This window comes from Oncorhynchus clarkii, chromosome 19 (genome assembly GCF_045791955.1).
Source record: "Oncorhynchus clarkii lewisi isolate Uvic-CL-2024 chromosome 19, UVic_Ocla_1.0, whole genome shotgun sequence".
Classification (NCBI taxonomy): Eukaryota; Metazoa; Chordata; class Actinopteri; order Salmoniformes; family Salmonidae; genus Oncorhynchus; species Oncorhynchus clarkii.
In genome coordinates this window covers 18,462,576-18,485,881 of record NC_092165.1, presented here as the reverse complement: position 1 = coordinate 18,485,881, position 23,306 = coordinate 18,462,576, and the positions used below count along the sequence as shown (strand labels likewise).

The window sequence follows — 23,306 nt, the reverse complement described above, 5'->3', positions numbered from 1 at the left end:
ACACACAGTACAGCCATTCAACAATCAAAATCTTCTTAAAGGTAAAACCCCATCTTTCTCCAGTCAAGGAACTGGGTGTAGGTATCCTGGGGCAGGTCTGGGATGACGAAGGTGCCCCCATAGAAGGAGGGGACGGAGAGGGGAGAGGGTGGTGGGAGGCCAGCCTCCCTGGAGCCCATCTCCCAGAGAAGACCCTGGCTAACAGCCCTGTCAATGCTGAAGACGAACCATGACAAACAATATTCTATTGAATTGTAGTTAATTAAGGCACAATATGAAGTTGTCCAAACTTTTGCTATTGATTCCCCATTTTTTTATTTTATTAATCATTGAATATCAACATGGCTCACCTGAACAGTAATGATGGGTCCACTGTTCTGATAAAGGAACGCTTTAACATTGGCAGTAGTTTGCCCATCCACTGTTGGGGAATAATCAGAATTGGTTGGGAACATAGGTAAGATGTTTTATATTCATCATATGTTTGTAAGTTACTTCTCATCAGAATGTGTTTGTATAATACTGTGGCGGGGTTGCAGTATCTGTTCTATGTCAAGACTAAGTTGTTTGGGCCGGAGAGAGGGGAGAGGTCAAGCGTGTATCTCTTGGCTCCACAATGTCTGTGTGCCAGTCAGTGTGTCTCTGTGATCTTGTCAATATAGGATGGATTTGATATATGCCTGTTGATATAGAGGATTGGTTTATGTTTCTGAGTTTGAGAAAGGAGACAAAGCTGAATGATGAATTATGACGATGCTGTCTTATCCTGTGTGTCTTTGCTATAAAGGATCTCAGTTGAAATGTGGAAGGGGCTCTCAGAGAATTCATTGATAGACACTGAATTGATCTGAGAGTCACAGGGTTGTGATAGAGCTCATATAATTAAAAATTTACTTTGTGATAACTATCTCTGACGTGTGTGTGGTTTGCTCTCATGATTTGGTAAATAAAGGAAATTTCCACGACACCACTTGTCAGCAGCCGCAATGTAATCTGAAACAAATGGATTTAGGTGTCATAAAAACACAATTCTTATATTGTAATACTAATAGAATCCATTACATTCTCATCTAACGGTCAATACACACCTGAGTCTGAGGAATGCAGGACAATGTCTTTCTTGTGGAGCAGCCAGGCAGGCAAGCACCCCTAAAGATCAAGTCATGAAATTGGCAAATTATCACAGTCTGTCAAGAAATACACAGCTGATGTAGAAGTGTCGTTACAACATTGTGACTTATCGTCTTCTGAAAACACCTAGGAATACAGGCACAATTTGGCAACATTATTACACATCATATCATCAACAGGTATATTTATCATAAAACAATTGTTTACAGTCATTCTCTCACCATATCCCACTCTCCACAGATACAGTGCCTTGCGAAAGTATTCGGCCCCCTTGAACTTTGCGACCTTTTGCCACATTTCAGGCTTCAAACAAAGATATAAAACTGTATTTTTTTGTGAAGAATCAACAACAAGTGGGACACAATCATGAAGTGGAACGACATTTATTGGATATTTCAAACTTTTTTAACAAATCAAAAACTGAAAAATTGGGCGTGCAAAATTATTCAGCCCCTTTACTTTCAGTGCAGCAAACTCTCTCCAGAAGTTCAGTGAGGATTTCTGAATGATCCAATGTTGACCTAAATGACTAATTAAGATAAATACAATCCACCTGTGTGTAATCAAGTCTCCGTATAAATGCACCTGCACTGTGATAGTCTCAGAGGTCCGTTAAAAGCGCAGAGAGCTTCATGAAGAACAAGGAACACACCAGGCAGGTCCGAGATACTGTTGTGAAGAAGTTTAAAGCCGGATTTGGATACAAAAATATTTCCCAAGCTTTAAACATCCCAAGGAGCACTGTGCAAGCGATAATATTGAAATGGAAGGAGTATCAGACCACTGCAAATCTACCAAGACCTGGCCGTCCCTCTAAACTTTCAGCTCATACAAGGAGAAGACTGATCAGAGATGCAGCCAAGAGGCCCATGATCACTCTGGATGAACTGCAGAGATCTACAGCTGAGGTGGGAGACTCTGTCCATAGGACAACAATCAGTCGTATATTGCACAAATCTGGCCTTTATGGAAGAGTGGCAAGAAGAAAGCCATTTCTTAAAGATATCCATAAAAAGTGTAGTTTAAAGTTTGCCACAAGCCACCTGGGAGACACACCAAACGTGGAAGAAGGTGCTCTGGTCAGATGAAACCAAAAGTGAACTTTTTGGCAACAATGCAAAACGTTATGTTTGGCGTAAAAGCAACACACCATCCCCACTGTCAAACATGGTGGTGGCAGCATCATGGTTTGGGCCTGCTTTTCTTCAGCAGGGACAGGGAAGATGGTTAAAATTGATGGGAAGATGGATGGAGCCAAATACAGGACCATTCTGGAAGAAAACCTGATGGAGTCTGCAAAAGACCTGAGACTGGGACGGAGATTTGTCTTCCAACAAGACAATGATCCAAAACATAAAGCAAAATCTACAATGGAATGGTTCAAAAATAAACATATCCAGGTGTTAGAATGGCCAAGTCAAAGTCCAGACCTGAATCCAATCGAGAATCTGTGGAAAGAACTGAAAACTGCTGTTCACAAATGCTCTCCATCCAACCTCACTGAGCTCGAGCTGTTTTGCAAGGAGGAATGGGAAAAAATGTCAGTCTCTCGATGTGCAAAACTGATAGAGACATACCCCAAGTGACTTACAGCTGTAATCGCAGCAAAAGGTGGCGCTACAAAGTATTAACTTAAGGGGGCTGAATAATTTTGCACGCCCAATTTTTCAGTTTTTGATTTGTTAAAAAAGTTTGAAATATCCAATAAATGTCGTTCCACTTCATGATTGTGTCCCACTTGTTGTTGATTCTTCACAAAAAAATAGAGTTTTATATCTTTATGCTTGAAGCCTGAAATGTGGCAAAAGGTCGCAAAGTTCAAGGGGGCCGAATACTTTCGCAAGGCACTGTATAGGGCCCAGGCCTCAGTACAACCAGCAGACCAATGTCTTGGGCCAATTGCAGGAAGTGTTCTAGGTCCCTGTCCCCACTGAAGTTGTACCGATCCGGGGAGAGCTCATGGAAATTGCAGGGGATGTACCTGGAATGTCAAATGTAATTTTTCAACCAAAATGGACAATGAAGTAGTATTTAAGTCCATACCACCAGATGGTAAATCATAGCTCTGTCTGAGGTTTAAGGCCCGATGAAGGAATTCTGTCTGGTTATCAATATTTGGAGGTGATTTGATTAAATGTCTCTTTCTTTGAATTACTTTGATCAACGTTAATTCTATGTCCAAATTGGCCACTGAAATTACTAACTGAAAACTAGAAGGACCATTGAAGACACTAATCTAACTGGTTGGCATTCAGTGTATTTATGACATAGTGGCCAGTCTACATTTGCCTGGCTACCCAGGCTCCTTGCTAAACGCTACGCCAAGCCTACGGACTTAAGTTTCTTCTACACAATGAGTCTGGATCGGAGTATACCTCCCGACCCTTCACCGAATCCGAACACATTCTGGGCCGTCTCATTGGTCCAGAAACCGATGGGTTGTGCCAGAGCCAGAACACACATGGGTAAAGAGGCGGTTTGAAAAATTGTCATTGGCTTTGATACTCTGATTGGTTAGAGACGATCCAATTGCTGATGCCATTGTTTTTTATTTCACAATGCCCCTCATCACCACAAACGACTTCAATGATGGCAATCTCAGAGTAAAGTATATAGCGAACGACGGAGCAGCAGAATAACTTAGTGTGAGTCGTCAGGCTAAGTCTACATACACCTGAATGGAGTTCAGTCCGGCCATATCGACTAGCCTGTCTTTCCAGTAGGCCCTGGGGATCCTGTTGTAGTGGATGCTACCGGAGATGTAGAGGAACTCTTCGCCATCCTTAAGGAAGTAGTCATTATTGTATTCCACACTGAAGGTCTGCTGCACTCCAAGCTGACAGAGATTTCTACAACGTAAGAGTTACATATAGTAGTTTTAAATCTGGGGGAGCCATGGAGTCAGTGTGCTGTTTGTTTTATGGCTACATCAAACTGACTTTAGAGAGAGTTGTCTGAGGGACCGCATCATGAGAGCAATTTATAGTACTTATATTACTTGACGCTATGCCAACGTTGAAAAGGCCTACTTCTCGATTAAAATGAATACAGATACAGAGTGGGAAATAGGTCATTGTAATGTACATTTAGGTTATTAATTTCTATAGCTTGCAGTAGATCAACTGTGATAGGTAATGCCAGCCAAGCAGAGTTTGAAATGTTGCTAGCTTGCTACTATACTTTGAAAGCAATCAATCCAAATATGCTAAATCAGTGCACTAGCGGGTAAAAATTGTTCAAGGAACATGCGATTAGTTGAAGTTATAGGCTAATCTAAACATCATTCAAGTTAAGTGCATTCCAAAAGCTGGCTTGAATTCTGATTAGGTAACGTTAGCTTGCTGTATGTGTCTGTTTTTTTTCTCCAACTAATTCAGACTAAGCTACTACGAAATGAACTATGTAAATGTGCTTGTAAAGAGGGAACAAAATAGGACATCTCCAACCCTGCATGAGCAAGCCATATTTGAATGTCGTGATGCACTGAATGAATGACTGACTGACTGCCTTACTTGACGTCAACAAATGAGATGCGGAAGTTGACGAAGTCATGTGACGATGTGTTATGGCAGTACCAACGCCTTACCGGTAGGCGGCAGTCTCATGGACTGCCCAAGGCAAACTGTATGCTCATACTTCCTGTCATCTCTTCTCCCTCGGTGGTAGTAAGTATCAAACACACACACGTGGGCTTCCGAGCTCTGCTCATGTTGTCGTCTCTAAAAGTTCTGTAAATAACAACATATGTATTTGATTAGTTGTGGTCACGCCATCATATAATTTTGACAACATGTCGACAAGGGAGAAAACAACACCAAATGAAGGACTGGATGCCGAAGAGGACGAGTTGCCTCCTCCCGTTGAGACTCGGACTCGTAGCGGGCGCAGAGTACGGACCCCAGCTGTGTATCTTGACTCTGAAGTACCGAAGACTCCAACACGCCGAACAAGGAAATCTGTCATTCAAGAGTTACCGAATGAGAATGCAGAGAACCAGACGGAACCCAAACCAGCGGTTGTAGTCGTGGAACCCGTTGCCGAAGAGGTTCTTTCGAAAAAACTTCAAAGCAGGGAGTCCAAATCAAATGCATTGGCAACAGCTGAGGCATACCCAAAACCAGTCAAATCAGACAAACCTGTAGGGAAATCATTAGGTACATTTATTCAAGCTGTGTCACATCATTGCACCGAGAAGGAAAACAAGGTTGGTCCCGTACCAATGGAGACGGTTCCGGACCGCCCAAAAAAAACGGCCAAAAAGAGGACTCGTTCACAGTCAAATGAGAAACTTGACCTGATACCTTTGGGGAAACCGAAATCCGGACGTGTATGGAAGGACCGCAACAAGCAAAGGTCAGTAGGGGCAATAGTCTACAATATATTAACTGCTTGCATATGCTATTACTAGTCAGCCCAGCCAATGCAAACACTGCAAATGGTGTCCATAAATTATTAAAAGTGCCTTTTTAAGTACCTTGTTTTTCAGGTTCTCTGCTCTTGTAAGAGACAAGCCACTGTGCTCCTCCTGGGAGAAGAAGATGGCAGCCAAGCGAGAGAAGGAGCTGGTGAAGAAATATTCCCTGCAACTCAAGGGGGACAAAGCCAGGGAGAAAGAGGTCTGTCACCTGTTCACATGAGTGCACTAACATCTTAAGAAGTAGTGATTAAACTGCGTTCAAAACTGGAAACTCTGCAATCTCCGACTTAAGTGCGTTCAAGACAACTGGTAACTTGGGGGGGGGGGGGGGTTTGAACTCTGTCACTGACACAGTGACCCGATCTCGTATTTTTGAGTTCCCAGTTCTTTAACAGAGGTTGGCAGTGCAACTGATTATTTAGGCATCCCCTAATGATGTAACTGTTTGGGTATCTTTCATCCCATACAGGAAAAGAGGAAGCGGCATGAGGAGAACTTGAAAAGGCGAGCTGAGAATGAGAGGAAGGCCGAAGTTGTGCAAGTGGTAAGTCAACACACGCAGCCCCACGTGATCCCAAATGATGGTGTCTTTGTTTCTCACTGTAACCTACGTGAGCCAGGCAGATCTCTATTGCTGACTTCAGGGGCTATATGTGTCAATTGTCACGTTCTATGATCAGGTTCCCCCATGTACATGTTATCATCATTCTTGATCTAAAAGGCAATAATGATCCTAAATCAGTCCTGACGCTTGATACATATGGCCCCAGGCTAAAAGCTACATCTTATTTTTTTGTGACGTCTCCATCCCAGATCCGGAACACAACGAAGATCAAGAGGATGAAGAAGAAACAGCTGAGGAAGATTGAGAAGAGGGACACACTCGCCATGCTGCTGAAATCACGGCCCAGGAACCCAAAAGCTGCACAGAAAGGGGACAAGTAGAGGGAGTGCTCAAGTTGACTGATGGGACATTCAGAAGCACCCCATGTAGATATGCGAGAACTGGTCATCTGCTACATGCAATGACCCGGTGTTGCAGTTCCGCCGGGATAAAAAGGTGGTGGAATTTACCATATTACTTAATCTTTCGGATGTGCCTAGGGCTGACATGGCTATGCTAACTGTGTGAGGCTGTTGGGACTGGAGAGCATGAGCAGCAAACCCTTTAAAAACAATTAACCAGCTGTGGAGCATTGCCGATGCAAAAAGTGCCTCCTGTCTCTTTTGTGGAAATCCAAATGTGAGCTGGAAGAATTCTTAACTTGTAATGCAATGTTCCATTAAACAAACCACATTTATACCACATCCCAACCTTTGTGGGGTCATTAGATTATGCTTTTTGCCCACTTTAGTGTGTTGCATTAGAGGAATAATGTTATAAAGCAAGTGTGTACTTCTCCAGTCAGGCTTTATTACAATCACCCTGCGATGCTGTTACACTCAGAGCACCACAGTGCACTGACCAAGATCCATAAGAGAATGAATGGGCATAAAAAGATAGGAAAGTATGATGAATGGAGAAACAGGATGGAATTATTGAAAATAAAAAGACAACCAATATGGCAGTATAAACTCTGGTACAACGCATGAATGGTTTTGATACTGATATTTTTGTATTTGCACTTTATTTTTTCACAACCATTGGTCTTCACAGCAGTGTAACTTGGGTCACAACTGTTCAGTCATGTTGTACAGGGCCAGGGATTAGGACAACAGAAGTGATCAAACAAATTTACAATTCAGTTTTAGGAGAAACTCATGTTCTCTCTGACCTTAAACGCACTAATTATTACTTCATTTGATATATATACAAATATTAGCAATCTGTTTTAGTTTTTCCTCACACTCAAACATTAAGTACACTTGAAAATAAGATTTATTTTTGGAACTCAAACCTTGCACTCAAGCTCACATTGTGTACTAGCACTGCACACACACTTTAATTCATGTAGACGAAGAGTGGCCTCACACCCTGAATCCCTATTAATTTATAGTGCACTACTTTTGAACACGGCCTATAAGGTGTCAAAAGAAGTGCACTATATAGGGAATAGGGTGCTATTTTGGACACATCCCAGTAAAGTACTAGGCCACTATTCCAATATGTTACGATCAAGTCTGCTCCACACACTAATCCTATTTAAAAAAAACTACAGCTACGCTAGATTGCTTTGCTGTTGGAAGAGGTGGAAGTTATCTTTGGGATGTAGGGCATAGTAGGAACTGTTTAAATAGTATTATGGCGATACATCCTTCATTTAGACCATTACGCTGCTTTGAGATGGAAAACAGGCTCCAAGCCCAAATTATCCTTGTGCCAAGCAGCAGAGGAGCTAATGTGATGTCACCAAGTTCTGGAGGACACACACCTCTTTACAGCATTTGTGAAACTTTGAAAATCTGGCAGCCTCAAAACAGACATAAGCACCAACCCATTGCTATTATAACCCCCCCTCCTCTCTTCACATACTCATACAAAACTGTCCATATCCTTAGGAAGAGGAACAAGGTAGTGTTAAATTGCTAGAATCTGCCCCCAGTCTTTTCCACAGACTAACATAGCAAGAGATGAAGTGTGAGAGAAAGAGAGCGGCAAAGGAAGAGACAGAGAAAGACTAAGGCCTAGCCAGTGGCTCTACAGGGAGATATCTAATCATTGTAGTGAAGCTGAAGCATCGGGGGTGACGTTTTCCCTAGCTACAGATCTAGGATCAGCTTCGGCTCCCCCAATGGTGGGAAATGCAAAACGGACCCCAGATCAGCATCTAGGAGAAACGGACCCTACACAGAAGATGAAGGCAGAAGAAAACAGGTCTGTCCCCCTGTCCGGTTGCACTGTCCTGCAGGGTCTCACTGCCCCTGTGCACACCATCCCCACAGAGAGTGATAGGGGAGAGGTTGGGGGCATTACAACCCAAAATCTATCCTGAAAGAGGGAGGGTTGGGGTTAAACAGGGTCGATACCCAGGTTGCCCCTTCTTCAATTGGGGAAAAAGGGCAGCTTGTGGCCTTCCATATTCCAAATGCCTGGGTTAGTACTATTCGCTGATGGGGGGGGGTCAATATATATCGGGGCACACGTCCCAGCTGCCGTGGTCCTTCGCTTCCCAGTAGCCCCCCTTGTAGACGTGCATGGACTCTCCCGTGACGGCGTCCTCAGTCCGCTCGAACCACATCGCCTCATAGTTGTCCTGGTGGACGCCTGACGGGAATAAGAGAAAAAGAAAGCCATTTAATCCATTGAAATAACCATAGATGTTGAGGACCTGCCATGGAAGCTTTGGGACAGGGACTTCTGCATCAAGACCATATAAAAGAAGGATGAGGTCAGGAGTTTTTCGGTCACTGCTTGGGCAATGATTATGACAGTATTGGCTCATCCCTCTTTGGTATGATCCTGGAGAAGCAGAACATTAGAACAATAGGATGACAAGGACACCATTGCAGCAGTATGGTGGTGTCTAGCTACAATAGTTACCAGAGTTATCATTTCTAGTGCTACAAGATTTGACATACGACCACCGCAAGACTTTGGGAACTAGTATTTCTCAACCAAGTTATACTGCAACTACTAGAGCTTCTAAGAGGAAGGAGACAAACGACAACAGAGAAAGAGACAGAAGGAGAGAGAAAGAACAGCACTGGTGCTACTTGCTTTTGACAGCAGCTCCATAATGACCTTCCATGTCATCGACTGGGGGGGGGGGGGGCAAATGGAAATATGAGGGATGGTGGAATGATGGCTGATGTGGAAATTGTATCTAAAAAGGTACGAGAATTAAATCATGGTTGTGTGTGTCCCGAACAATGAATACTTGCTTTGATACTCTGAGTGGGGTGGACCACGTGAGGCTGCAAAAGGGAAGACTGACAGATGAGTATGTGAGTGTGCGGATAGAAAAACAGTGATATAGAGAGAAAGAGTAGAGGGCTACTTGCTTGGAGTGTGAGGTGGAGAATCATCAGGGTCCGCTGAAGGGGGAGAGAGGAACATGAAAAATTGACAAAGGAATGAAATTATGAAAAGAAGAGGGGGGGGGGCGAACCTGCAACCTAACCAAATAAATGTATTTCATATACTATGATACTTACTGGTGTGATGTGAAAAATTAAAGCTAGCCTATTTTAACTACGCTACTGAGCTGTTTGCTACCACAGGACATTGCTGCATATCAATTTAAACATTCCTCGAGTATTAGAATTCAAAGGTGAATTTCACAGCACAATGATAAGTCATTTCTAGGCATAGCCTGGAAATCTGGGTCATATTCACTAGACATCTTAGGTAGACAAACATTCCAAAACAAGAAGGGACTACCTGAACTTGTCAAATAAGAGTTGTTGCAAAACATTTTGGTACAGTGTGCACTAATGAACACAGTATTGATTGACAAGCATATTTGCGACACAAAAAAAGCTATCTAACTACCTTTGTATACACACACTAAACGGAAAGTGATAGCAGGATCAAGTGTCAGAAGGAGAGGGAATAAGAGAGCGAAAGGGTGGAGAAAACGAGGGAGTGTGCTATAAGGACACAGATGGACGGAGGAAAGGGGGGAGTTTGTGGTACTTGCTTTCGTCCGAAGCCTGGCTCGCTTCCGTACCAATCTCCACTGCATCGGCTGAACACAGCATAAACCAAGGATGGATAGATGAATAAAGTGGGATATGATGGCTCGTCAGAGTTATTACATACACCTACCGTGTGAAAAGTGGAACGGATTGTGTGTGTGTGTGTGATAGTAAAGGTAGTGAGACAATAGGGGGAAGAGAGGAGTACTTGCTTTTCAAAGGCGAGTCAGTGATGAAAGAGTCCTCAATGACAGCTTGGGGGACAGAGAGACAGACAAACGTGTGAAAGAGAGATATATACAAGAGGAGAAAGGGACAGACAGGTAGACTATGAACACAGACAGCTCTGGGACGACACACTCACTTTGTCTTTCCTCCAACCTGCCTCCATCTCCTTTTCCTCTCTCTAACTACAATAGAAGCCAAAGAGACCAGACTCCTCATTCAAGTTAATGGTGAGTACTTGCTTACAAGCACAAGAAATAGATCTTGCTCCCATCTTGGGCATGTCCCAATAATATCCTCAATTGTGCACTTGTTTACTACTTCAAATATTGGATTGGTGAGACATAGGTTAGTGGGTGTCTCCACCATGTTTCTTATACCAGTAATTTCCTTTCAAATAAGTACAGGAAAGTGAACACCTTGGAAGGAAGGAGATAAACTGGGATATAGCCCTTCTTGCACCTCCTTCCCTCGCCCCCCTCCCTCTTTCTCACCGTCCTCTGCTACTTCCACCCCCTCTGCCCCCTCCTCAGGCAGGTTGGCTGCCTGCTGGGCCTCTCGCTCCCTCTCGCGGCGGACGCTCCTCTGCTTCTCCTCCAGCCGTTGCTTCTCGGCGTTGGCCTCGTCCCACCGGCCCGCCTCCATCAGCTGCTGGTCGGGCCGTCGCCGGCTGTCGGTGGGCGCCACACCCTCCTCGGGCTCATTGAGCGTCAGCGCCAGCGACGAGAAGTAGTACATGGTCTCCGCACCCTCACTGCAGATGAGAGGATGGGAAATAAAGAAGGGAAATGAGAGAGCGAGAGAGACCAAACAGAGGTGAGATGATTGAAAAAGCTGTGTTCTTTGACACACCAAATGTCTTTCTCGTTTGCTGCACTTCAGCAAAAAATAAATCTAAATAAAATGTAAAAAACACACCCTCACCCACCCACCCCCACCCTCTACTCACGGTAGTGGGTTCTTCTTCCAGAGCTCCTTGGCTTTGAGCGTCTGGTAGACGGTCTTCTGTTTGCCCTCGGTGCCGTTCTCGCCCTTATTACTCTGCATCACCCTGGAGAACTCCATCTTCTCATCCCACGTCCCTGACAGCACATAGTGGGCCTTACCCTCCTTGTCTGCCACCACACCAGTCACCTTCCTGGCCACGTCTCTGGAGAAGTAGCTGTACGGGGCAAACTTGAGATGGCAGCGGTCGCCAGTCCGGTGGTTCACCACGTCTATCTCGCCCGACTGAGAAAAACAGAGAGAGAAAATGGAATTCTGTGTGTGTGTAGATCAACAAAATACATCTTGAATGTTTTTTGGGATTGGTCTAAAATCTCCTAACACCCACAGTTGGTTCTGCATATGTCTATTCCAAAGATTGTGGCATGATAATGTCACTAACAGATATAGCCATCGTGTGTGATATTTTTCTTACCTGGTCGATCCACAATTTGCCCACAATGATGTTGTGTACTGTTGTAGTAACTTTCTTCCACGAGTAGTGATTGTTGCTCTTCTCAAACATACATTGGATAGAGCCTGTGGAAGACAGTTACACCACAGTAAACATGTCAAATGCCAACTAAACAAACAAAGATTGAGCGTGATGAAAACATTGGCTGCAACTATCAGTCCTCACACACTGCCTTACCCAGAGGCATGATGGAGAGGTATTTTCCCCTGAACTTGCTGGCGAGGGAGATCTCCTGTCGGAGGGTCCAGCCTCTCTCTGAGATGGCATGATGAGCCGCTGCAGGAGGGTGGTGACTCACCTGGATGGAGGAGGATTGGGTAGGGTGATATTACAATTGAGTCACTAAGCACAGTGTTTTGCAACTCCGGTCCTGGGGACCCACAGAGTACCATTTTTATTTTTAACTTTGCACTAAAAACACCCGATTCGACTAATTAATGGCTTGATGATTAGCCGATTATTTGAGTCAGATGTGTTGTTTTAGCCCAGCACAACCACATGTAAAAATGTATGTAAAGTGTAAGTGTGTGAATAAAGAGAGACGTTGTTTCTCACAGCTGACACTAGGGTGTATTCCTCTCCGTTTTCCTCTCTTTCCCTCCCAGGGAATTGAGTACCACAGTATGAGTCATAAAACCCGGAAATGGTTCCAATCTGGGTTTTTTTACATTAATTTTTCCATTGGGATTTTAGAACTAATTCATAAGGTTTGTGTTTTGTGTAGGCTTACCCTGGCGTGATGTGTTGATAACCGCGCAAATGTCTTGGACAAGGTAACTTTATCAATAATTAGCGTAGCAATATTTTTTTTGTCAATTGAGGCAAATATATTGATAAAACTCACGGCTATCAAAAACATCACGCAAAAGGTAAGCCAACACCAAACACAGTTAATTCAATTTCTTTTGTGAAACACACAATGTGAAAAATGAATGGCGGAAAAACAATTGGAACCATTTCTGTGGTTTTATGGGTATTATGTGGCGTACTGTTGGAATGTGCTACAGCAGAAGGGAACGTTTCAGCACCACAGGTGATGGACAGTGCTGGAACTCTTGACAGTTCTCTGACTAACTGGCTGTTTCTAGAGGTACCACTACCCATCGATGCCTTCCCTGTAAATGTACTGTGAGAATTGTAATGGGAAATGATTTGAGTCATTATTTTCCTGTATTTGATTTACTGTTGATATGGATTGATATGTAATAAACATAATTGTATGTGCGGGGAGACACAGACAGATGCATTCCCTTGGGGAAGGGAAACAGGAATTAACCATGTACAGTACTAGTGAAATGTTTGGACACCTACTCATTGCAGGGTTTTTCTTCATTTTTACTTTGTAGAATAATAATGAAGACATCTAAAACTATGAAATAACACATGGAATCATGTAGTAAGCAAAAAAGTTAAACAAATCAAAATATATTTTATATATTTGAGATTCTTTAAAGTAGCCACCCTTCGCCTTGACAGCTTTGCATTTTCTCAACCAGCTTCATGAGGTAGTCACCTTGAATGCATACAATTAACAGGTATGCCTTGCTAAAAAAAGTTAATTTGTGGAATTTCTTTCCTTAATGCGTTTGAGCCAATCAGTTGTGTTGTGACAAGTATACAGAATATAGCCCTATTTGGTAAAAGACCAAGTCCATATTATGGCAAGAACAGCTCATATAAGCAAATAAGTCCATCATTACTTTAAGACATGAAGGTCAGTCAATCTGGAAAATTTCAAGAACTTTGAAAATCTACTCAAGTGCAGTCGCAAAAAAAAACATGAAGTGCTATGATGAAACTACCTCTCATGAGGACCATCACAGAAAAGGAAGACCCAGAGTTACCTCTGCTGCAGAGGATAAGTTCATTAAAATGACCAGCCACAGAAATTGCAGCCCAGATAAATGCTTCAGAGTTCAAGGAACAGACACAACAGTTCAGAGAAGACTGTGTGGATCAGGCCTTCATGGTTGAATCAGATGACCTGGCCTCCACAATCTCCCAACTTCAACCCAATTGAGATGGTTTGGGATGAGTTGGACCGCAGAGTAAAGGAAAAGCAGCCAACAAGTGCTCAGCATATGTGGGAACTCCTTCAAGACTGTTGGAAAAGCTTTCTCTGTGAAGCTGGTTGAGAAGATACCAAGAGTGTGCAAAGCTGTCATCAAGACAAAGGGTGGATACGTTGAAGAATCTCAAATATATTTAGTTTTGTTTAATACTTTGTTGGTAACGACATGGTTCCATGTGTTATTTCATAGTGTTGATTTCTTTACTATTATTCTACAATGTAGAAAATAGTCAAAATAAAGAAAAAGCCTTGAATGAGTAGGTGTCCAAACCTTTGTCTGGTACTGTATGTTTAAGTAATATATCTAATTAAGTAGTTGTCACTTGTTAGTTTATATTTATCTGTTGTAACCAAGTACCTATCTTCTTGCATTTGACCTGTTTAACTGCCAGTATCGAATGTCTGCCAGTGTTGAATGTTATGGTTAATGTTTAACGCCAGACTGGATTCTAGGACAGCGATAATGTATCTGTGACACTGTAGCAGCGACTTCCTGCAAGCCTTTCGGGCTGGTGTTTACAGAACATTTGATGCTGTGAGATTAATGCTTAAGGGCCTTCTCTGCTTTTGTTCTGAAGGGGTCTCCTCGTTGCAATAAACCAGATTGATACGATCAAAATTGTTGCGATGTCAATTTGTGGTTTATTGAATGTGTATTGGTTTTAAAAACATATAGCCACTGTAGATGCAAAGCTTATTTTATAATACTCCCCCTCTCTGCCCCCTCCCTCTTAGCCATTTGAACCTGTAGCCCTCACTCCCCCTTCTGTTTTTCCAATTTCCTCTCTTTGCCCCCCTTCCCTCCCTTTTTTACCTGTTCACACAGTGAGCGGTAGCCGCTCTCCCTCAGCCGGTCCAGTTCGTAGGTCTCCCCCAGTAGGGGGTTGAAGGGTTTCCCTGTGCGGTGGACCGTAGTGGAGTAGGATGATACAGTGAAGGCAGCCACGTAGCACAGCTGCTCCAAAGAGCTCTGGCATTTAGCTGCCTTGTCTAGGAGCTCATAGTACTCCAAGTCCTCGGATAGACGCTGGAGCATGGAAATTGGTTCGTTGAAGTTCACCTGAGAAGGGGAGAAAAGGGGGAGAGAAAGGAAACTTGGAATGGACAAGTTAGGGAAAAATACAGGTAACTGCCAAAATAAAGGAAACACTGACATGAAGTGTCAATGTGCCTTAGCATTGATTCTGCAAATGTCTGGAACTCTATTGGAAGGATGCAACACCATTGTTCCATGAAACATTCCAACAGTCGGTGTTTTGTTGATGGAAAACGTTGTCTCACACACACTTTAAACCCCCTATGCTCCTTAACCGCTTAATAAACTCAGGAACCATGCTGTGTGGAAGCACCTGCTTTCAATATACTTTGTATCCCTAATTTACTCAAGTAGAGTGTTTCCTTTATTTCTGGCAGTTACCTGTCGATGCATTTCATTCCAGAAAGATGTTCTCTCCCGATTGCCCTCGTTCAATACAATGCACAGAGCTGAAAGCAATGCTTAGAGTGTGCTGCAGTAGTCTATAGTCACACACACACACAACTACACGTGTTTCTTACAGGCATGGGGATCTTGGAGAGCTCCTTGCCGATGCAGTTCTTCATGATGCTCCAGAGGTTCAGAGAATAGTTGGGCTTGTCTGGGATTTTGGTCCGCCTCTTCCTCACTGGCTCAACCTCCAGGGACTGCGGCGACTCCGGATTGGACCCCAACGACTGCTCGTCACAAAGCTGTGGGCGGCCAAAGAAGAGGGCAGAACACACACACACTTTTTTTTTTTTCAAGGGACACCCTATAAAGCAAGTAATAAAAATTAAAATAATACATTTCTAAACACATTTACACACTCACTGATTGGTCATCAATCCCAGTCTCAGTGCTGAGACCACTGACGTTACTTCCTGACCTTCTGGGTGGAGGAGAAAGAAACAGAGATATATATAGGAGAAAAATAAATGCATCTTACCAATTACAGTTTGCCTTCTAAAAGCTCAGTTTAAAAATCGCTCATTAAATGCCATGCCATTTGTATTGTTAAAAAGGAGGTTGAGCGAGAGAAAAAGAAAGAAAAGAGAACAAAAAGAAGAAAAAAAAAAAAGAGGTAGAGGCGTGCTGACCTATGATACTTGGGGTCGGCCGGTACAGTAATGAACCCCGCCGGGTCCTCCATAGCGTCAAAGAACTCGTTCTCATCATCCTCGTCGCTCGCGTCACCCTTTACTGAGCCCGAACCTGAGAGAGGGGGAGAAAACAAAATACTATGAATGAGAGCAGGTCGTCGATTCAGCGGTTGACTTAACTAGCAGGCTAACAGCCAGATTGGCGTTGAGGTTCAGGGGTTCAAAATGTTTAATGTAACAGATCGTTCGTGGGTCAGAGGTGATGCCTTACTCTTGCTGTCCAAGGCGGGGTTGCTCTGGGAGAGGGGCAGTATGGTGGCCCCTCTAAAGGCCCTCTCCAGGTGGTTGTGCTGCTTGGCTAGCTGCTCCAATGTTTCCTCCAGCCTTATCCTCTGGTCCCGCTCCGAATGCAAGGCTTTCTGCCACCGCTTACTGTGGGCCTGGGCCAGGGACAGGAAGTCTCTGCACGCCTGGGGGGGAGAAACGTTAGGGAAAGGTTAGAGGAACATTTTATAAAAACACCAAAAACAGTACGGTGGGTCTGGGCCAGGGAGTCTCTGCACTCTGCACTGTACGTTAGGGAAACGTCACAGAAACGCTTTTAGAACATTCAGAATATACTACAAAGCCTTGTAAATGGTTGTGTAACAGTCAAGATACAGATGGCTCGTACGGTGGGCTTCAGCTAGAACGAGGTCTTTACTAAATTATTACACTGATTTATTAGACCTCGACTGTATTCTATGTACGACGCTTTGTAAACCAGTGTCGTCCTTCGCACTCTACAAAAACAATAACAACACGTACGTTGATCATGGCGTTGGAGGTGATGCGGAACAACGTTGCTCTCTCCGTCACCTGCCGGATCTTGCCATCCGTGTCGCCTCCCAGCCGCACCCCCTCCAGCTCTGACAGGGACCTAGGACAGAGGCACAGCTAAGGAGAGTCAACCAGTGCCTTCAACCCATCCCCTCAGCCCATCCCTTTTGTATGTAGTGTTTGTAATTTGTTTATTCACTCAGACGACTCTGCAACCAAGACACATATCTGGTCCATAACAAAATCTTAGCCCTTAGTTGGCCAACCAGTTACTATGTGCTTGTAAGGATAGAACAAAACAATAGCTTTTTTGCATCCATTGATGTGTTCTATGGATGTGGGCAAAGTTATCTTGTTGTATTACCATCGGTGTCTATACATGGGGATTCAACCAGTTGTTTATTGTAAGGTTTGTGTGAGCGTGATGGGTTGACCTCTGACCTTTGGAGGGCAGAGCCGTGCTTGGCGATGAGGTCGTTGCAGGTGCTCAGGTCTTCCACCTTGCTGCCCAGAGTGCGTAGTGTGGACTGTACCTCTGAGTTAGAGTTACGAGCCCCTCCGCCCTGTCCCGAGGTAGGGGGTGACGTGGGACACTCATCACCAGAGTCGTCTGGAGAAGAAGAAAAGAAAGGAAAGGGATTGACACACACACACACACACTATAATATACAGTACCAGTCAAAAGTTTGGACACCTGCTCATTCCAGGGGTTCTTTCTTTTTCTACATTGTAGAATAATAGTTACGACATCAAAACTACAAAAAACACATATGGGAATCATGTAGTAACCAAAAATGTCTTAAACAAATACAAATATTTAGACTCTTCAAAGTAGCCACCCTTTGCCTTGATGACAGCTTTGCACACTCTTGGCATTCTCTCAACCAGCTTCAACTGGAATGCTTTTCCAACAGTCTTGAAGGACTCTTTGTTGGGTCATTGTCCTGTTGAAAAACAAATGACAGTCACACTAAGCGCAAATCAGATAGGATGGCGTATCGCTGCAGAATGCTGTGGTAGCCATGCTGATTAAGTGTGCCTTGAATTCTAAATAAATCAGACAGTGTCATACGCAAAGTCGCCCCACACCTCCTCCATACTTCACGGTGGGAACCACATACGCAGAGATCTGTTCACCTACTCCGCGGCTCACAAAGACACGGCGGTTGGAACCAAAAATCTGGACTCATCAGACCAAAGGACAGATTTCCTTCGCTCTAATGTTCATTGCTCGTGTTTCTTGGCCCAAGCAAGTCTCTTCTTATTATTGGTGTCCTTTAGTAGTGGATTCTTTGCAGCAATTTGACCACGAAGGCATGATTCACGCAGTCTCCTCTGAACAGTTGATGTTGAGATCTGTCTGTTACTTGAACTCTGTGAAGCATTTATTTGGGCTGCAATTTCTGAGGCTGGTATCTCTAATGAACTTACCTTCTGCAGCAGAGGTAACTCTAGGTCTGCCTTTCCTGTGACGGTCCTCATGAGAGCCAGTTTCATCATAGTGATTGATGGTTATTGCGACTGCACTGATATTTTTCGGATTGACTGACCTTCATGTCTTAAAGTAATGATGGACTGTCGTTTCTCTTTGCTTTTCTGAGCTGTTCTTGCCATAATATGGACTTGGTCTTTTACCAAATAGTGGTGGTGTTCACAACACAATTGATTGGCTCAAACGCATTAAGGAAAGAAATTCCACAAATAAAAATGTAAACAAGGCAAACCTGTTAATTGAAATGCATTCCAGGTGACTACTACCTCATGAAGCTGATTTAGAGAATACCAAGAGTGTGCAAAGCTGTCATCAAGGCAAAGGGTGGCTACTTTGAAGAATCTCAAATATTTTTGGATACTACATGATTCCATGTTATCTACAATGTAGAAAATAGTAAAAATAAAGAAAAACCCTGGAATGAGTAGGTGTCCAAACTTTTGACTGGTACAGTATATGAAGAAAAAAGAATAGATTATGTCAGAATGATAGCCCCACCCCCTCACTCTAACTGGGGGTTATACAGTAAACCAAAATTCTTGAGAAGAAAAAAACATGTTCTCTCTCCATAACCACCTCTTTCTCAAAGGAACATGAACAAACACATACAGTATACACTCCACTCAGACACCCCCCTCAACCCTCCTTCCCTTTCCCTCTCTGTACCCATCACAGACCGTTCTACCCAGACAAATCCCTTCCTCTCCCTCCTCCTTTTTCCTCTCCTCCCTCCCTCACCAGACTCGGCCTGATTGCGGACAGCCTTGGCCTTGGCCAGCTCCAGGGCGGTGATCCAGCGCTGTCGCTCCACCTCAGAGCTGGCCTTCAGGTGGTAGGTTTGCGCCCCGCCGTTAGAGATGACAAAGTTGCACGAGTCCTCCACCGCGATGTTGGCCGTGGCCAGGTTGATGGTGCCCCGGCACGTGTGGCCCATCTCTGCCTGGGTCCTGGGGAGAAACAGAGTGAGAGAGAAGGGTAGGTTTAACCAGATCCAACTCCTGAACCAGCTCCAACTCCTGCTTGTATGGCTGGTCCGAAAACAACTCCTAGCCCCCTAACCTGATCCTCTTCAGTGTTTGCTCATCTGAAGGAACCATATAGGAAGCAATACGGCAGAAGCTTCTCTAACCCTACTGGAAGCCAAGATGAAGACATCACTTAAATTATGCCTAACTAACACCAGAAACAGGGAAAGAGGTTAGGGAATATGTTCAGACTGAGGAAGCTTTAGGCTAGTTGGAGCAAAATTGAGTAAACTAATTTTGGACAACAATGCTCTCTGTTCCACATTGCTTTATTTTACATTCCATTAGGTAAAGGTCTCTGATTACAGCCAGTTTAACCAGGAACCATTATGATTACACCAGAAAAGAGGAGTGGGGACCCAATACTCAGATTACAGGGAAGTGTTGCAATAGAAACCAGCTGACTCTGATGGTCCAGTCTGGAATATTGGCTATTGTTGCCTAACTAATTTGTTCATATGGAACAAAGGAATCTGTCCAATACAGCTATGCCATCTCAGGGACAATCTAGCCTAGCGTTGGAAAAACATTTCATATTTCTGGTTTGGCAATTTTGCATGATTGCAAAAACCTTTGAGCAAATGTCTCGCTAAATGCACTCTTGGCAAGTTATTTGAGAGAAAACAAGACTCAGAGAGAGGACCATGAAGTGTGTGAACGTGCTTATCACCGGATTCTAAATGGTTAGGCAAACAGTACTGTTCACAACACACAGCGTGCTTGGAGTGGGAGGTGAATGGTACACAGCGACATGTGTCTCCAAAACTCATTAAACAAACACAACTCATATTACACAGCCCAGTGAAGACATGATGACTCCTTCACAGGGCCGAAAACAGGCCAAGCATTCAGACACACGTCTTTGTTGCAAGCAAAACGAAGATGAGTCATGCAATATTGTGACACCATTAAATGGCAAAGAGTTAAACAGGGACTCCACGATGACCTCTAGCTTCAATTTCTTTATGATACTGTGCGCCATAGTCAAAACTCATGATAGGCATATAAAAGGAGCAAGTTGTATTCACCTTATAGTGCAGGACAAATGTCAACACAACACAGAGCAAATCACAGCTATAATGTAACTGTCTATACATTGACAGTGGAAAAATGACCCTAGCCATATCCCTGGATAACAATGACATTCTTCTAGATTTTTCCAATAGCATGTGATTGCGGCCCGCAATTCAGGATGTATCTGCATGGGGGCATTACGGCATCTGCAGGAATGCCCCCACCTCAAGCACGACATCGTCATGCTTCCGTGACACTTTTGTTATTTGGGATTTCCATTGATTGTCAAGGCGATTAAAATGTGGGTCAAATAAAAAATAAAAGTATTATCAAAGTTTGTCAAGGGCTAAGGACACTGTCTACCGGTATCCTATGACCTAGCTACCGGTGTCGCCCCCGCCTGCTGTGTACCAGAGTCCTCCTAGCTAACAAGCTAGCTTGCACATTGTCCTTCGCTCCCACTGGCACAAACACCTGCCCTTGTTAACAGAACTGCTGGAAAGCAGTGCCTAACAGGCGGGGTGCAGTACACTGTCTACTGGTGTGCTAGCTAGCTACTTATCCCGCCTGCTGTACCGGATTCCTAGCTAGCTAACTAACTAGCTAGAACAGTGTCCTTCACTCCCACTTGTCGAACACCTGGCCTCGCCGTTGTTTACAGAACTGCGGGAAAACAATGCCAGACAAGCAGAGGCGAAGGACACAGACTACCTTTGTCCTAGCTAGCTACCGCCTCCTCTTCTGTGGGGTTTATTGGCGGTTGGCATCCAATGTTAAGGTGCATTACCGCCACCTACTGTACTGGAGCACCCTACCTCCTGCCTGTGTACTGGAGTCCTAGCTTAAAAATGTACCAATAGAAGTATAAAGAGGGGTTCCTGCAGATGCAGGAATGCCCACAAGCAGGAACGGCCCTCAATTACAGGCAGCAAAGATTTCTGGTAACTGTTAGTCTTATCTGTTACAGAGGATGCGAAGAGGTACTATATCATGCCACCCCATCTCGCCCCGTTCTTACCTGTAGTAGGATAGTAAACCGTTGCTCAAGACAAACCATCGTCGCTGGTAGCCCTTGATGTAATTTGTCCATTTGAATAGCCATCCTTTATATGTGTCTCCAGCCGGAGTCGGGGTGAGTGCCTTGGGCTCCGACATTACGACAGTCTGAGCCTCCACAGTAGGCTAGTAGATTGGAGCCTAGGGAGGTGAAAAACAGTAAGACAATCTCGAAATGGCATGGGAAAATCTACAGACTATTTACTAGCCAACTAATCCATACATACTTGGGATACATACTAGAAGACCACGTATGCTGTCAGTGTCAAGTCAGAACAGTTTCGACAGTCACTACAAATCTGCATAACCCAAAGGCCGGCAGATGACGATATTGAGTCATTTCGATATCGCCATCTACCGGCCTTTGGGCAACAATCAGTGACACTAGCCTACCTGTCAGTGTCAACTGTCTGGCTTTGGTTAACAGTATCATATTGCGTAAATTGATATAGCAAGTCATATCAGCAACTTAGCTAGCTAAGCTGGATAAGTTGTTGGAGACCAACTGCTGCTAGTGATTTTAACAAGACTTATCTTCCTAGCTAGCCTGCAAACGTCGCGCTAGATAGGCTAAACAGGTAGCATTAGCTAAACTAGTTACAGTAGCTAACGTTAACGGCATAGCCAGTCTTGTCGAGAGCAAGAAGAGCAATAACGTTTCCATCCAAACTTTGGCACGAAGCTAGAGGGATATTAGTTACTACTACACAATTTGCAATGACTATACACTTTACACATTTAGCACTGTCAGTGCAAAATCAACAATAAGCTACTAGCGGCCTAACAACACAGCACAGCCTGGTGCTAAAGTGCAGCATCACACACCGCACTCACGACAATGACAGGCGGATCCACCTCGGCGCTAACGACCGTCGACCGAGAGTCGATGCCTTGAGCAGCTTATCAACTCAAGTTTTGCAAATAAAAATTCACTTTATTATGCTCGTATAGCTAGTAAATTAATGAGACATACAATCAACCAACCTGTATCAATATGTCGAGGAAAAACTGACGCAATTTCCTTGGGCTACTATACCTTGACAACTTCAACATCCGACTGGACATTTACTTTTGCTTAAAAAAATGAAAGTAGCATGACAAACGTAGCTATCAAGCCACAACCTTCCCAATCAAAGTTCTTCGCCTTAGCATTAAATGTCAGGAACACAATTGATTTCACAGTTTTTTGTTAACATTTTATTATTATTATTTTTTACAAATCTTCCCACCTAACGTTTACCTTGTATCAATGGGCGGGGTGTGCACATTGTAGATTTCATTGGGCCCTAAATTAAATATCCACCCACCTGGGGAACCGGTCCATGCAAAAAGAACTAGTCCACTCACTGGTACCACCTGTGTGCGGCCAGAGACGTTCAACAAAGTACACTCGCTTCAAAACGTGAACACAAAAATAAGAATCATCGTCAGAAACCTTATGATTTTTTTTTTTTTTAAGGAACTCATGTAATATTTCTCAACTCTGGTGGAACCTTCAAACACAGTCATTGGGTGGAACACTGGGTGGGGCGTACAGGGGTGAATTCCTTACGGAAACCGTTAACCGTTTTTAGAACCAAACAGAAGCAAAACTAGAGTTTCCATTGGACAAATTCGGGAAGGTCCCGCCTAGATTTTTTCCTTTTGCTTCCACTTAAGAAGCCTTTTGCAACATAATCGGCATAATGAATACACCCCTGGTGTTTTCTGGCTCTTTCTGGGTAGCAGTTTCCCTTAACCACAGATCTTGGAACAGATTACCATAACCCCAATTCCAGATATTTTATTGGTGATGAAAAACATCTCACCCTGTATCTTGACCAGCCTCCTGTCCCACTAGTCTGTGCCATGGGTCCACAGTCTGTTAGCAGTGTCAGCTTCAGTTGACCCGTAGTGTCCTG

The 23,306-nt window shown here is 43.9% G+C and overlaps 2 protein-coding genes across 8 annotated transcripts; one reads left to right on the top strand and one right to left on the bottom strand.

Moving 5' to 3' along the window:
* The first annotated feature begins 4,777 nt into the window (after nucleotides 1–4,777).
* Nucleotides 4,778–6,856, top strand: LOC139374888 (coiled-coil domain-containing protein 86-like). Its single transcript, XM_071116101.1, has 4 exons — nucleotides 4,778–5,484; nucleotides 5,618–5,747; nucleotides 6,018–6,092; nucleotides 6,362–6,856. Exons 1-4 carry the CDS (start codon nucleotides 4,922–4,924, stop codon nucleotides 6,491–6,493), a joined length of 900 nt encoding a protein of 299 aa, XP_070972202.1. The 5' UTR covers nucleotides 4,778–4,921; the 3' UTR covers nucleotides 6,494–6,856.
* An 84-nt stretch (nucleotides 6,857–6,940) lies between these two features.
* Nucleotides 6,941–22,741, bottom strand: LOC139374887 (oxysterol-binding protein 1-like). 7 transcript variants are annotated; one of them, XM_071116094.1, is made up of 18 exons: nucleotides 22,240–22,399; nucleotides 21,368–21,546; nucleotides 19,049–19,257; nucleotides 17,260–17,428; nucleotides 16,807–16,918; nucleotides 16,271–16,469; nucleotides 15,997–16,111; nucleotides 15,731–15,788; nucleotides 15,439–15,609; nucleotides 14,696–14,941; nucleotides 11,988–12,108; nucleotides 11,772–11,875; nucleotides 11,301–11,581; nucleotides 10,846–11,105; nucleotides 10,339–10,380; nucleotides 10,129–10,176; nucleotides 9,491–9,523; nucleotides 8,375–8,753 (listed from the first exon to the last, which is right to left on the bottom strand). In XM_071116094.1, exons 2-18 carry the CDS (start codon nucleotides 21,502–21,504, stop codon nucleotides 8,611–8,613), a joined length of 2,448 nt encoding a protein of 815 aa, XP_070972195.1. In that variant the 5' UTR covers nucleotides 21,505–21,546; nucleotides 22,240–22,399; the 3' UTR covers nucleotides 8,375–8,610. The 7 variants fall into 7 exon arrangements, with proteins under 7 accessions (XP_070972198.1, XP_070972197.1, XP_070972199.1 ...); XM_071116097.1 differs by lacking the exons at nucleotides 9,491–9,523; nucleotides 10,129–10,176; nucleotides 10,339–10,380; nucleotides 22,240–22,399 and adding an exon at nucleotides 22,646–22,741 and having other exon boundaries at nucleotides 6,941–8,753; XM_071116096.1 differs by lacking the exons at nucleotides 9,491–9,523; nucleotides 10,129–10,176; nucleotides 10,339–10,380; nucleotides 22,240–22,399 and adding an exon at nucleotides 22,442–22,627 and having other exon boundaries at nucleotides 6,941–8,753.
* Between the last annotated feature and the right edge of the window lie 565 nt (nucleotides 22,742–23,306).

Bases quoted from the DNA above. Each gene is read 5' to 3' on its own strand.
- LOC139374888 (XM_071116101.1), top strand. From the start codon at position 4,922: ATGTCGACAAGGGAGAAAACAACACCAAATGAAGGACTGGATGCCGAA. The intron at 5,748-6,017 runs GTCTGTCACCTG...CATCCCATACAG, and splicing joins ACAAAGCCAGGGAGAAAGAG to GAAAAGAGGAAGCGGCATGA. The intron at 6,093-6,361 runs GTAAGTCAACAC...TCTCCATCCCAG, and splicing joins AGGCCGAAGTTGTGCAAGTG to ATCCGGAACACAACGAAGAT.
- LOC139374887 (XM_071116094.1), bottom strand. From the start codon at position 21,504: ATGTCGGAGCCCAAGGCACTCACCCCGACTCCGGCTGGAGACACATAT. The intron at 15,610-15,730 runs GTGAGTGTGTAA...GGCCGCCCACAG, and splicing joins CTGGGATTGATGACCAATCA to CTTTGTGACGAGCAGTCGTT. The intron at 11,106-11,300 runs GTGAGTAGAGGG...TCTCATCTGCAG, and splicing joins TGGAAGAAGAACCCACTACC to TGAGGGTGCGGAGACCATGT.